This window comes from Charadrius vociferus, unplaced genomic scaffold (assembly GCF_000708025.1).
Source record: "Charadrius vociferus isolate BGI_N301 unplaced genomic scaffold, ASM70802v2 scaffold549, whole genome shotgun sequence".
Taxonomy (NCBI): Eukaryota; Metazoa; Chordata; class Aves; order Charadriiformes; family Charadriidae; genus Charadrius; species Charadrius vociferus.
Window position 1 is genome coordinate 4,473,557 of NW_009650103.1, and position 13,990 is coordinate 4,487,546.

The window sequence follows — 13,990 nt, forward strand, 5'->3', positions numbered from 1 at the left end:
CATCAGCCCTTTGCTTCTCGCGTGTAGGACAGCAGCGCAGCTGGCCCAGATACAGTTACGGACTTGAGTGTGGTCCAAAAGATGCTCTTGGGAGAAAAAAACCTCACAACTGTCCATTCTTTTTATACTCCTACCAGTGTCCATGGAAGGACTGTATCTCCGCAGTGCTTCAGACAGCGGGCGAGTTTGATTAAGGAGAAAGATTTATCTGGGTGTCTGGCATAAACGCGGTGTAACGTCCCAGCGTTGGCCTTACCAGTACCAGAGCAAATAGCCATGGTCTGCTGAAGGGAAGGTCCACTTTGGAGGAGACTGGAACCTGACATGGTTGTATTACTGGTTTGTTGTTAAAATTCCATGGGATAGGAGGAAGAGTGTAAGGCACCCTACTAAGTACTTGATCAAAAATATTTGGAAAAGTGTGAGCTTAAATTGAGCGGCTTTGTGCCTATCCTCAAATTGTTGTTACCTCTAGTGAAAGAATTCAAGAGGCTTTTCGTAATTCCCAAAGTAGCAGCAACATACCATAAAAAAGCTGGTATTTTTTTATGAAGGATGGTTTTGCTTGTGATACCTGTAATGAGATACTGAAGACTGGAATAATACAGTATAGCTGTGTGTATCTGGGTCTGCTGGGGGTGTTGAAAAGGAATTTGGAGACTCTTCTATGGGAACAGGGGGGAGGAAGCCCGAGCTTCTAGTAGTTCATTGTGCTGAACAATTCCAGGCACGCTTCCTCAAGAGGAATTCTCAGTTTAAGGCTTTGCTGAGTCGAGGACTCCAGCCCTGCCATGGCGTGCTGGACGTGCCAAGTCTACCAGTAACAGCCACAGTCGCCCAGGTCGGACACCGCTACTCGTTTGCTGCTGCAGCGTACAGCAGCTCCTCGGGCTGCTCTGAGTCGTTTCTGAGGCTGAGCTCTGCTGGAGATGGGATTCCAGATTTATGCAGAGAGAAATATTTAGCGTTGTGCTAAGATATGTTTTTGTTGCAGGCAATATGGTCCCCTTATGGCACAGTAATCTTGGTACTCCTTATATTTCAAGAAGCTGACTTAATTGCGCACTAAACATAATTCTCTGGTAGGAGTAGCAGTACTAGAGTAACATGTGAAAGATTTGGCACGTGAAGCATTTTTAAATTTGCTTCCTACGTAGGTAAGCCTTAACTTTGTTAAGAGGAGCTGTGAGATCTTGCGCATTCCAAGGAGGACTGGACAGTTACCAGTTTTGTGTTCAGCAGATAAACAGCTACTTGACTTTTTAAACTTTCTGCAATTTGGAAAATGAAAAATCAAATTCATATGTCTTGTGAAGGAGCTGTATTTTGTCTTCACTAATGTCTTGTAATGAGAATGTTTTTCCATTTGGCTTAAAAGTAAGGAAGTGATGTTTGTTTGGTTATGAGTCACATCTGATATTTCTCCAGATAGATTGTGTAGATAAGCTGCGGAGAGATTTAACGTACAAATTGCCTTCAGAGACACGCGTGTCCACTGGAATCCACTTAGGGAACATTGAGGGGTTTGGGATGTGATGCCACATAGCACCACTTAACTTTGACATTGATAATCGTACAGTGATTTTTATTAAATCTTATCAATATAGTAGTAACTGTCTTCATCCCTCACTTCCTGTAGATATCTGTCAGCAAGATAACTTGGAGGGGATAGAAATAAGTTGTTAATTCCCAGAATATAGCTACAAGCAATGACTTTAGCAGTTCTGGCAACATGATCAATTTAAACACTAACAGTGGTTCCTATATATGTATTTTTTAACCAGTCATACTGCATGGTGGTCATTTTAAATGGAGATCTAGCTGTCCTGCGGTAATTGCTCTAATCAAACTGTCAGGAGCAGACCCCATCGTGGCATCACAGACTGTGGTTCGGGAGGTACTTGGAGCGCCTGTGGTCACGACGCCCGCAGACCCGACTGCTCTGCTCAGGACATGTGTGCTATCCCTTTCCACTTAAATTCCCCTGCGTTTACCAACCCAAAACCCCACGGTGTTTCTTTTTCATTCCTTCTCTTTTCACATGACTGCTTGGAAAGACTTGGAAAGAAAAGTTAATGGGAATTGAAAAATCCCTTTCAGCCTTACTGGCGTTATTGATGTTTGTATTGAAATCTCGGAGACCTTGTTTAACCTTTGATTGCCTCCTGTGCCTTCCCTAATGCGCCCATTAGTGATTGTCTTGGAACAACCTTGCGTGCTGGGCTCTCCAGTTTTGTTTTAACTGATTGAGAGCAGTTTGCTATCAATCTCTAATTGGAGATTATGGTCTCTAATTGGAGTCTGTAATTTTTTTCCCCGCTGATCTGCCTGTTACTGTTACGACAGTAATGAAGTTACAGTGATACAACTTCACCTTTTCCCTTCAGAACCTTCCGCCGGGCCGGGAGCAGGGGGCTCTCGGGGCTCCCCCCGCCCTCGGGGCTCCCTTCACAAGCCCGTCGGGCCACTCAGCCCTGGGCCCGTGGGGCTGCCGGGAGTGGCTCGGCATTGCTGCTGGTGCGGCGGTGAAACCCCAGCGAGGCCCACGCGTGCCCGGTGCCCAGCGCTCTGCCTTTCCAGCTCTTGAAGGTGGAACCCCTCGTCTCGCTCAGCCCGCAGCGGAGCACAGTGAATGTCACCGGCACAGCAGATATCGCAAGCTACGTTCATGAAGCGTTACAGAGAGAAAACTCAATGAGCCTGGAATTTTCTGAGGTGTTTGGGAGCCGTGTACTCGGTTCATTGTGTCCTTCAGTGTAATTTGGGTACCTTCCTATATTCTGTATTGCCAGTTATGACCCTCTGGATAAATATGTCTGGAAGAGCTTCCTGAAAAATACTTTAGTCTGGTGGTACATAAGGAGATAATGTTGGAGATTTGGCCAGAATATATCTTACTACTTCTCGTATCGGCTCAGGACTCGCTGCAGAGGGTTTCTTCCCTGTTACGCGAGGTGACCCCTGCAGCTGAGGCGTTTGCTCTGATTTCACAGTGACCAGTGCGTCTTGCACATAAGCAAGGGAGAAACGTCATCACTTTAAATTATTTAAAAGATAGGTTTAGCATTTAAACCCAGGGTAGTTTGTCTTGATGTGTCCTGCATTGCTGAACACTTGGACAGGTGTTCATGGCAATGAAGTTTCGGTAGGACACCCCCAGCTGCAGCGCGCTCCCGCAGGGGCAGGTCGGGGGGCAGGTTGGGGTGCCTCTGCGCCGGGACACATCCTCCTCCTGGAGGTGCAGCCCAAACGCGGCGTTTCAAGCCCTGCCCGAATCAAACCTGCTTGTCTGTCACCAAATCACTAATAATCCATCAATCTTGATTCCTAACTGCAGGATAATAGAGTGGAGGATCCAGTATTGAGTTTGTTTAATTCTGTTGGGAGCTCGCTGTGTGTCAGCAGCAAGGCAGTGTTCTTCGGATGCCTTTCACAGCGCGTGGTAATGAGCAAAAGACTAATAATCATCAAATAACCTCCTATTAAAGCCATAGTGAGAAGCATCAACTTCAGCTGGCCTCAGCACGAGAGGCTTGCCGACTTGATGCGGCTCGTAGCAAAACGATTTTAAAAGATCTGAACAAAGTGGGTAATATCCACAATTATCCAGTGGTGGTTCGTTAGAAGGCGGCATCGCTGCGCTGCCTCTGACAGGCGGCGGGAGCGACGAGCAGCGCTGGAGTAACCGCCCTGGGCTAATGAGCGGCTGGGCCCGGCGTTGCCGGCGGCCGCGGTGGGTGTGCTGGGCTTGGAGAGCGAGAGGGGAGGCGCTGAGCTCGGCCCGTCCGCCTTCCCCAGACACGGCTCATGCCACATTTTCTACGTTCAAAAATGCCCGTGTTGCTACAGCTGTTCTTCTGAGGCTCATGGTTGGGTGTTCGGTTAGACCCCTGGTTGAGGACTTGCAGTGCAGATGGTTTTCCACACACAAAGATGCAGTTTCCTTCCTGAAACTTAAGTATAATTTAAACCTATCTCTGTAAGGAGCCTCCGCCTGCCCTGGAAGGAATTCTTCCCCTCCCAGAGCCTTCCATAGTGCTCTCCTTGCTGTGTGAACAGCCTGTTTATCTCAGACATCTGTCGCTTCTGGAGATGCAAATACTGGATTCATAAAATCATGTTAAGAGAGGAAAAAGACCAGATTCATTAGGAAGAGTTTCAGTCATTTGGTTCCCACATCTGCCCTTCCTAAATACTCTTTCCTAAATACCACATTTCCGGCAGGAGGGGGATGTTTGTTTTGAGTTTTGGTTTGGTTTTTTTTAAAGGCTGAAGTACATTGCTCATACTTACAGGATTCTTCATATTCTAGGTAGCCAAGTGTCCCAAAATAATCCATTTATTCCTTGTGGCAGTCTATTAAAAATTTACTAGTCACAGAGAGCAAATGAACTGGCTGTTCTGAATACGATCAAAACCGAGGAAGATTGAAACCATGACACGTTATCAAAGACAGAAGAGCTGCTACTTTTTGAAGAGGTGATCACGTTTAGGAGAGGCTTTCGTAGTCATCTTCGAGCCAGTTGGTTTCTAACTGATCGCCCAACAGTCCGAGCGTCCTATTTCTTGGGTTAAATAAAATAGGTCCTTCTTTTCTGTGTCCCTGTAGAACTGCGGGACAGAGCGCACGCAGACATCTGAAACGTTTTGGGCAGAAAGAATCGCAGCGATGGGAGAATGTTGAGCCTTGTCCAGGCCCGGCGCTGCCCGGCAGCTGGTCCCGTGGCCATGGCTGCCGCATCTTCAGTGGGGACGGTGTGCTGCGTGGCAGCTGCTGCTGCTCCGCTCCCTCAACGCTTGTGTGCGAGGACAGAATGGCGTCGGGAAGCGTGCGGCGGCGCGCCGGGCACCCGCCCTCAGACAGTGTGCGACTGTCATGATCTCAGAGCAACTTTGGCTGTGGACAGTCTCAGAGAGCGACATCATCACTGCCAAAGAACAAAACTTGCTCTTGCTAATGGGCAGTACTGGGGCTATCAAATCCTTTGCGTTTCTGAAATACTCTCTGTTTTGTCTCTGCAGATGGCAGCTCTTCAGAGCCCTTTCTATGGAGATAAAATGAACCTGTTTTCTCTTTGCCAAAAAATAGAGCAATGTGACTACCCACCTCTTCCAGCTGAACATTACTCTGAAAAGGTAAGTTGTGGAGTGTTCTTGCAGGGGGACGCGGGGGGTGCAGTGGCGTCCCTCCCCGCAAAGAGGAGAGGAAATGCGGGAGGAGAAACCCCCCCATATCTGCAGCAGAAGAGGAGGTGGCCAGAGTGCCCCGCGTCGCGTCAGCGCCGGCTAAAGCTGCTCTTGTGATGGCTGAATAGCAACGAGCTGAGTTAAGACAGAAAAGAAGATTTCTCAATGTAGGGAGTATTTGGAAACTCAAAGTCTGTGACGCTGGTGAAACCCAACAGTGAACCGTGGGAAAGCCCTCTGCTTTGCGTCCCTTCCCTTAAAACAACATACCATGGAACGGTGCTTAGATTTTTGTTTATGAAGTCGTCTTCAATGTGTAACAAGGGGGGAAGAAAAGAAAAAAGAGGGGGAGGGGAGGAAGGCTGCTTAGTTTAATGCAGTGAGCATCGATACGGCAGCTGTACGGGGGCTTTTTAAAGTCTGGATTTTGTGTGTATGAAGGCGGGGGATGAGAGCAGTAGCTGAACCAGAGTATAAAAAAATTGTCACTGTATATATTCGCTCGGTGATGTTTCACTTCAGCTGCAAACGTGTGCGTTGGTTTTGTTCAGGGCCTTTTGAGCTGGGTTTTTTAATGCTTTTTTCCCTTACCGAGACAAACCAGCTGGTTTTCCTCATTCCTCGTGCAGTTACAGTTGCCTTCTATTTGCAAGGAAATGGCTAATGTAATTTTTAATGTTCACCGTATCCTTTGGGGGTTTTCTTTTGTTCTGCCTCAGAGTTCTGAGGAGCAGGAGGCGGGATGCAGGGGAAATCCCGTACGCAGCCGGCAGCAGCCGGTCTGGTCTCCGCCCCGAGAGGGACCCTGCGCCATACATTGTACTTAGTTTTTTACTTGCTAAGTAAGTCATGCAAAAGATTACTTGAGAACTGTTCTGGGAAAGTGGATTTTCTTTAATTTTTTTCCCCCCGAGCTGCCGTAGCAGCGCGTCCCGGCTCTGTGCAGTCACGTTTCCGTGCCGCTGCAGCGTGCGGCTCAGGATATGCCTGCTGGCAGCAGGAATTAGTGTAAGTTGACAGATGTGTTTCCTGTCTTTACAATTACTGTCTGTTTGCTTCCCTCTGGCAGTGCTAAAGAGTGTGTGTAGTGTAGTGATACAATCCAGGGTGAGAAGGATGGTTTAAAGCTCAAAGGCGCCAGGTCCCAGAGAACGAGACTCCAGATGGTGTTCATGCACTATTAACGGAATGGCTGACGAAGTCTGCGGAGGGCTGTGCCTTTGGCTGCGGCTCATCTCGCTCATTCGCTTCTGACTGAAGCTGCAGAGAGCTTCGCTTTTGTGAACACTAGAACGTGACTCCACCATGAACACCATTCGTTGTAGTACGTACTCGTAAAGACGGGATTTTCAGATGCTTTTGGAGTGGATGGCCGAAGGGGAAGGTGTGTTGGCGTCTCTCCGCAGCCGAGCTAGATGCGCCACGCGGGCAGGATCGGAAGCGGAGGCAGCTGCCTGCAGCGGCAACTTGCACCAGAAGGCATTTGTTCTCCCCACGGCCGGTGGGTGGGTGGTTATCTCCGCCTGGATGTACGCATTTTCCTTAACAAGCAACTGTCTCCATTTTAGATGGAAAGGGCAGAGTCTTTACGACCATTCGAATATTGTCACTGGCGCGGGTTTGTGAGTGATGTGGGAGAGGAGTAAAACCTTTCCATCCTCCGCCCGAGGGCAGAGGTGAGGATTAGGCTCTGCCACGCTACCGAAGTTGTTGGTGGTGCTGCAGGGCCATCGGCACGTCTTTCCTTCACCTCGGTAATGCAACCTCGAAGCGAAGCATCGGCTGTAGGCTGACTGCTGATCTCATGAATATTTTAGTTGCAGCCTTGTTTTAGATGAACAAGGCAGAGCGTTTATTGAAGAATACTGCTTTAACGGTGTTTCCTTTCAGTGATGTTCCTCTTCTCTGCAGCCTTTTGTGGCTAACCAGTCCAAATCCTCCCGTGATCAACTGGCGTGCTGCTTGCAGCAGGAGGAGGAGCTGGGACTCCAGCCAGGATTAGGTTTCTATATCGGGAACAAATTTGCTAGTAATTGGAGATACTGGTTGGCGGTGCTTGTCGAGGCTTGGTCCTCCGCTTCCATGTGGATGATGGGGAAATGCCTGTGCTGTCTGGTCACTGACGGAGGACAAAACTTGCCGGGCTGTGTTGAGGTGCTGTATTTATGTGGGAGCACAGCTACTGGTTACGCACACCGTACAGATATCGTGGGCTCTGCTCAGAGCTTTAGGAGCATTTTCATTTGTTTGTGGGTGTTTTGTGGTGATCGTGTCTGGTCAGGGCTGAGGTCTGTGTTAAATCTTGGGGCCTCAGGGTTACAATGGCGGAACCCCCGGCCCTCAGGTGGAGCAGAAAAAGCCGCCGTAGCCGTTAGGAGGGACCGGGTCAGGGCCACGCAGTGGAGTTGGGTTTACTCTGGAGGCAGCAAGGAGGGGGCTGAATCGCTCTCGGTGCGTACACACAGGGTGACAGGGAAGGCCATTAGCAGGAGCGGCGTTACACCGCATCCTTCCTGCCTGTGCTGCCTGTCTGCCCCTGCCTCCGTCCCGCCTGCCGGGGTCCCGCTGAACCATGCGGCCACCCCAGCAACAACTTGGCGCAGAAGCCTTGCTCCATCCCTCCAGAGCTGAACCTCACTGGGTGCACTGGGTAATGCAGCTGCAGCCGTGAGCTCCATCGCTCTATGGTCATGCTTTTAATTACCATTAAAATAATTGGCACTGTGGCTACTGGGAGGATGTGAGAAGATCAGAGGCTCAAGGCTGTTTCTCCCGGTGCCTCGGGGGTACCAGCAGCTTTCAGTGTCTGTATAATTAAAAGCTACAATCTTTCATGTGCACAATAAAGAGGGTTGGGAGGTGGGGAGACTTCAGCCCTTCTGCATTTTATTTATTAAACATAATCAATGACCAGTCTCTCTTCTTCACAAAGGTTTTTAGGAAACACTGGTGTTTGACAGCCGTGCTCCAGTATGTTAAGATACACAAGTGCTGTTCTTACATTAAAAACCTTGAACTGGATTGTTACCAGGGGTTGCTGTGGGAAGGGAGGTGCAGTTGTCGTACAGGAGAGCTCTGTTCAGGACACGGTTTTAACCCCCTCCCTTGACTTGCCCCTTCCCTTGGAGTCCCATTTTCACTGGCAGGTCCATTCCTGTCTGTCAGCTCAGTCACATCTCTGGTAGTGATCTCATTTTTCCTTCCTTCATCTCCATCCTGCTCGTGCTGCTGATGCCTGCCCAGCCCGGTGCTCAGTGCCCATCGGGGGTCCCGCTGCGCCGGGCTCCCTGCCCCGCTGCCCCCGCGGCCGCTCTCCTGCTTCAGACTCCCATTGGCCGCGAGCTGCTGCTCGTCTGGTGATACTGCTCATCTGTGCTCTGATTCTCTGAAGTGAATCAAAAATCCCCCAGGAAAAAAGGATATTTTTTTTTTTATTGTTTAAAAAAAAAAAAGCTTTGAAACTCCCAGTGCAACAGACCAGAGGTGGTGGTTGTGTTCTGCCCCTCGGTAGGCGTATGCTACTGGTGCGATGTAAATGGTGATGTAAAATCCACTGGGTTGTGCGGAAGATTTAAATCTTCAATGCTGAATGTTTGGTGGAAAAGGTTCTTCCTGGCCCTTTTGGAGGGTGGGGGGACACGGACAGACGGAGGGACGTGTGCCTGCACCTGCCCAGGAGCCTCTGCATAGGAGAGGTCTGGGGCTCCAGTGGTCGGAGACATTCCTGTCGCCGTTTCCAGTAAGGAATCAGTGCATTCGTTCACATGTGCCTGTTTTGCTGTCTTTCAGCTGCGGGAGCTGGTCAGCATGTGCATATACCCCGATCCGGATCAAAGACCCGACATCGGTTACGTGCACCAAATAGCAAAACAAATGCACGTTTGGACCTCCAGCACATGAACCATCCGCCAGCGCTCGCAAGAAGCCAACACAGCTCAGTCTTACTTGAATTTTTTTTCTCAGATGAAATCGACTGGTGCCCAGTCACAAGTGAGAGGGTTGAGCACTCGTAGCAAGATGCTCCATTATTTCTGCAGGTTATTTGACAAGGACTCTTACAAGGCGGTCACGCTTAAAGTGAAGATTCTGTGAGGTATTGCAAGTGATTTTTTTTTTTTTTTAAGGCCAATAACATGTTACAGATGTAGATCATTTAAGGGTCCTTTCTTAAAACTGTTGTGTGTAATCTAGGATAGACGACTTTACCGAGGGTGTCCGAGCATTTGACACACCCCTTCTATCTTAACTGTAATGTGAAATACTGAAATAATTCCTTCAGTGAAATCACTTTATACTAATGTAAGAATTACAGTAGATTTTGTGTAATTTGTATAACTGCTACTTTGCCTCTTCTGCAAACGGTTAATAGCAAACTCAGTTTTTACTTCATATATTTTAAAGCAGCCATTTATGTGTTTTTATTAATTCCCTCCTCTTCAGACTTAGGAACTGGGAAGGGGTGGAGGGGTGGGAAACACATTTGTTTCTTTTTTTTTTTAATTGAAAATTTAGAGTGAGTATTTTGCTGATGCATTTACCTGTTACCTTGGCTACAGCCAATGAGATGAGTTAAGCACATACCTGGGAAAAAAGAAGACAAAAAATGCCAAACAAACCCCAACACAAGCGTTGCTTCTGCAAAGAATTTCTCTTTAAACTTATTTTCCCATTTGGCATGATTCTTTTTAGACTGCAGGTTCTTGTTGAAAACCAGTGTTTATCAATGTAAGCCAACGAGATTTTGGTGCCGATACTTTTACACGTTCAGTAGTACATCAGGTACAATAGGTAAAACTTAAGCAAAGCAGTGTTTTAAACACTTAGAAATTTTTTTAAAAAAGAAGTAAAATGCTTTGTGTATCTAATTCTACATAAGGCTCAGCCCCCGTCTGTTTAACTGTGAAAGCTAATTTACAGAATGTGAATTTTTATAAAATCTCAACCTGATTTGAAGGAGTCATCTTCTTTAGCTATTCGACAATTTTCAACCAACTAAATTCATTCATTGAATCAATGATTTGTTTCTTTACTGTCGATGAAAAATAGTCACTGCTTTAGGAACAAACCTGGATTCACGTTCAAGTGTTTCCATTTCATGTGCCCGTTCGGAGGAACGGGGCTGCACTCAACCTTCGGGAGGACTGCGGCGGGGGAATGAAAAGCCCGTACTGTTACAGCGCTGCTTCCATGTGTGACGGTGGCTAATGCCAAAATGTAGATTTGTGTGTGACAGTTCAAATGCAGCCCGTGCCTGGCTTTTTTCTTAAGAAAAGCATACAATCCTTAATTTTTTGAAAATAAGATTAGGGTTAGATTACATACATATATATGCTTTTAGTGGATTTTTTTAACCTAATCTGCTCTACCTTAAAGGAAAACTGCAGTGCCATCTTCAACAACTTCCCATCAAACTTCAAAATAGGGTATAGGGTATATAGGGTAGCAAAGAAAAGCTATTAATTGCTGTGACTAATGTTGGCATCATTAATGCAAGGTGCCATTTTATCAAGTCTTCTCAGCAGAAAGTTGAGCCTGCTGCTCTCATGAGAGATTCGGGAAATTCAAATCAGCTTCAGAATGTAGTGGAGACACCAAATTGCTTCCACCATTCCCATGCTAACTTGTTTAATTTATAGCCGGCTTCTTTAGCAATTCTGAGGCTTAAGACCGACGACTGTCACTCTTACACTGCAGATTTCCTTTAAGCCGTGGTGGCAGCTACACGTTCAGAGGGATGTTGTGCTGCGCCTCTCGCTGTAACACGGAAAAGGATCTTTGGCTTCCAGGGAAGCTCAGCTTAAATTTGAGTGTCTTGAGAAGTCTGGTCACTTTCTTGCCGCATAAAATTTATTAGCGCTTATTATGAGTAAATGTATTTCAACAGGTAATTTTTTTGCAATTGTGCATTTTTAGATAAATAAAAAAATGATTTACAAAATAAATACCTTTGTTTAAAAAAAAAGGCCAGTATTAAGGAAAAAGTAAAAAAAACCCAAACCACTGACCACAGGCCTGAATGTGTGTGAGTGTTCCTTACAGCTGTCAGAAAATGGATGAACAGACTACGTGAACTGCATCAGTTCTCCCACTGGAAAACTATGCGCGAGTGTCTTTACTCTCTAAATTGCGGCCCATCGAAAGCTGCTTTTGTGACTGTTTGTTGGAGGATGCCAAGACTGGGGCCTGGCACCAATTAACCTTTTGAAGCTGACTGTAGATGATGCTACACCTTCCCTTTTGGCTAAATGAGAAAATAATTCTGCAGGTGGATTTTCAGCTTTTCTCGCTTTTTCTTTTTTTTTCTTTTTTAATATGGATTACGTGGTACTGTATGAAACAGTTGGAAATCATCTTATCTCAAATAGTACAAGCTGAGGATTTTAGAACAAAAAAGGTTCAAGGGGAAGCTTGTAGAAAAATACAGGCAAGTAACAAGACTTTGAATTACGCTGTCTTCAGTCACGTAATTTAGAAATGAAAAATGGGTGTACCAGTGTGGAGGTTGGATCTACTCCATGTCCTGTCTCCATCTACAAAAAACACGGAAGAATAAATATTAACATGTCACGATAACAGCGTTATTTCCCTGCACTAACGTAAGTAGCAGCAGTCTGCTGTAGGTCAAGGTCAGCAGTTCAGAACCACCACGGCTCCCTGTTCTCATGATTGTGATCTGGTCTGTAGCCATCAAGAACACCATTATGTTAAATTAAAACCTGTCAAGTTGGGCTTATGCAGAACAGTTTTACCCTTGCTATTTTCCTCCTAGAGTGAAGTAACAAAACAGCTGTTGTGGGTAGTGGTTTTCCTGCCCCGTACGGCAGTATGCTGCTCGGGCAGCCTGGCTCTCCTTCCCGTAGTACTATGGGTCTTTCAGGGCAAAGTCCAACTTACTTCCACAGCCCCCAGCACTAACGCGAGTGGGGGAGGTGCTGCAGGTCTGTTCTGCATGAGCCTTGGGTATTCAACAGTGTAAGAAGGGAAAAGCAGCAGAAGAAATGAGCACCACGTAAAAACACTAATTAGGAGCATGGTCAGAACCCTCTTTATTCTGTATCAGCTGCATGTTGCTGTCGGTGCTGGAAGGCTTCTAAACACAACTAGCGCTGGTCTCCGGTGACAAAGGGCTGCACGCGGTGGTTCAGGAGGTGTCCATGGTTTGCACAGTTTCATCCACCACCTCGATTTCCAGGAGTGCTACGTTTTCTGTGAGAACAGCAGTAGTTCCTTTTTCACACTTGTACCTCCCATACCTGTTAAAGAAATAGGTGAAAATTAAGCTGGAAGACAGTACTACATAGGAAAACTCTCGTTTAAAATTTTAGAACTAACCAGCTTTTTCTAGAAGTTTCCTATACAAGTCCAAATTAAGCAAAGGAACTGTGCTTACTGCAAAATCTAAACTGATTGCAGTAACTGATAAAAGTTTCAGATCAACTAGGCATTTTTAGGCAACACATCATCTTTTAGAAAAAGTAAATTCCCAGGTAACTGGCAAGGCTACCTTTGAGAAATAAGTGGGATCTCTCTCATTACAGCGCAGGGCATTCTTCCTGTGTACCCTCACTCAAAGAACAAGCAATTTATGTTTTGCAACTCTAAAATAATGTCACCAGTGCATTAGCTTTGGGTTTCTGTGCTAAAATTAACTAACAGTTAACACAAAGCCTGCCTGTAATGAAGCCATGCTTCTGAAATTTAACTGCGGCTGACCACAGGCATCGTCACCCTTTTCACCCATTCACACAGTAGAATCCAAAAATCTCACTTAAAATGTGTAATAAAACCTCTCTTCTTGCTGACCACCTACAGAGGTGAAGTGTCAATGCTCACTGAACTGGAGCAGTGCAGTTCTTCGTGGCTTTGGCCATAGTGTCTGCCGTAGACAGAATTTCTTTAAACTCTACTATTTTGGCAGAGGATGGAAAAGTTGTACAACTACACATAACATAAAAGTACATATTGCAAAATCCTTGGGCTGTAACTTCACTGATTAGGCAATGTAGTTCACAGAGAAACATATCCGAGTGTTCAGAAGTAAAACTTGCCAGCTCCTCTAACACGCAAATTTTGCTCACTTTAGAATTTCATCACTTCTGTATCCTGAACGTTATCAGTGTGACAGGACCACAAATGTAATCTCGTTCCCAAAGCGTTCCATACTTGAGTGTTTACGACAGAAAATTCCAGAATTACAGACTTAAGGAAACAAGTGACAGAATAACGTCCCCTTTGTGAGGGATTTACAGGACACTTTCACGCACTGCGCAACCCTTCCACGTGCTTTAAGGAAGTGAACCCTGAGAAGGGGGAAGGGGGGCGGTACAGAAATCTGTCTGTCTGATGTGATGTGTGCAATGAAAGCTAGAAGAAAAAAAGCATGAGTTTCTACTTAGTGGGAAGGGTTGAGAGGCCTGTTTGGTCAGGAAAGCATGAATACTTACAAGCATTTTTTAATTTATTTATACATGAAATGGGACTCGAGTCACTCACAGCCACTGCTGTATTCAGCTGTTAACTGTAAACTGTCCTTTCAACACACTGCAGTATATTTCTGGACAGTTTTGAGGAAAACCGGTGATCAAAACAATGTTTTGTCTGAATAATCTTGCACAGATAGGCCTCAAGAAATAAAATAAACCACAACCTCGTAGTCACAGGCTGGAGTTGTGGAGTCTCCTCTTGGTTTTTGGTTTTGTCCTGCAGTGAGTCCGTACGCGGTGGCTATGGACAGGCTGTGCTGCCCGATACCGCTTTGCCAAATCCCCACGCTAAGACTAGGCAGAACCGCAGAGGGTACAGG

At 46.3% G+C, this 13,990-nt stretch overlaps 2 protein-coding genes across 2 annotated transcripts in view; one reads left to right on the top strand and one right to left on the bottom strand.

Moving 5' to 3' along the window:
* Positions 1-9,655, top strand: part of NEK6 (NIMA-related kinase 6) — a 41,536-nt gene extending 31,881 nt beyond the window's left edge. The window contains exons 8-9 of the mRNA XM_009892283.1: positions 5,023-5,136; positions 8,977-9,655. Of these exons, the coding sequence (XP_009890585.1) occupies positions 5,023-5,136; positions 8,977-9,087 (225 nt within the window). The 3' untranslated portion in view covers positions 9,088-9,655. The remainder of the gene's footprint in view (positions 1-5,022; positions 5,137-8,976) is intronic.
* Positions 9,656-12,328: 2,673 nt separating this feature from the next.
* Positions 12,329-13,990, bottom strand: part of PSMB7 (proteasome (prosome, macropain) subunit, beta type, 7) — a 34,751-nt gene continuing 33,089 nt past the window's right edge. The window contains exon 7 of the mRNA XM_009892359.1: positions 12,329-12,440. Within this exon, the coding sequence (XP_009890661.1) occupies positions 12,329-12,440 (112 nt within the window). The remainder of the gene's footprint in view (positions 12,441-13,990) is intronic.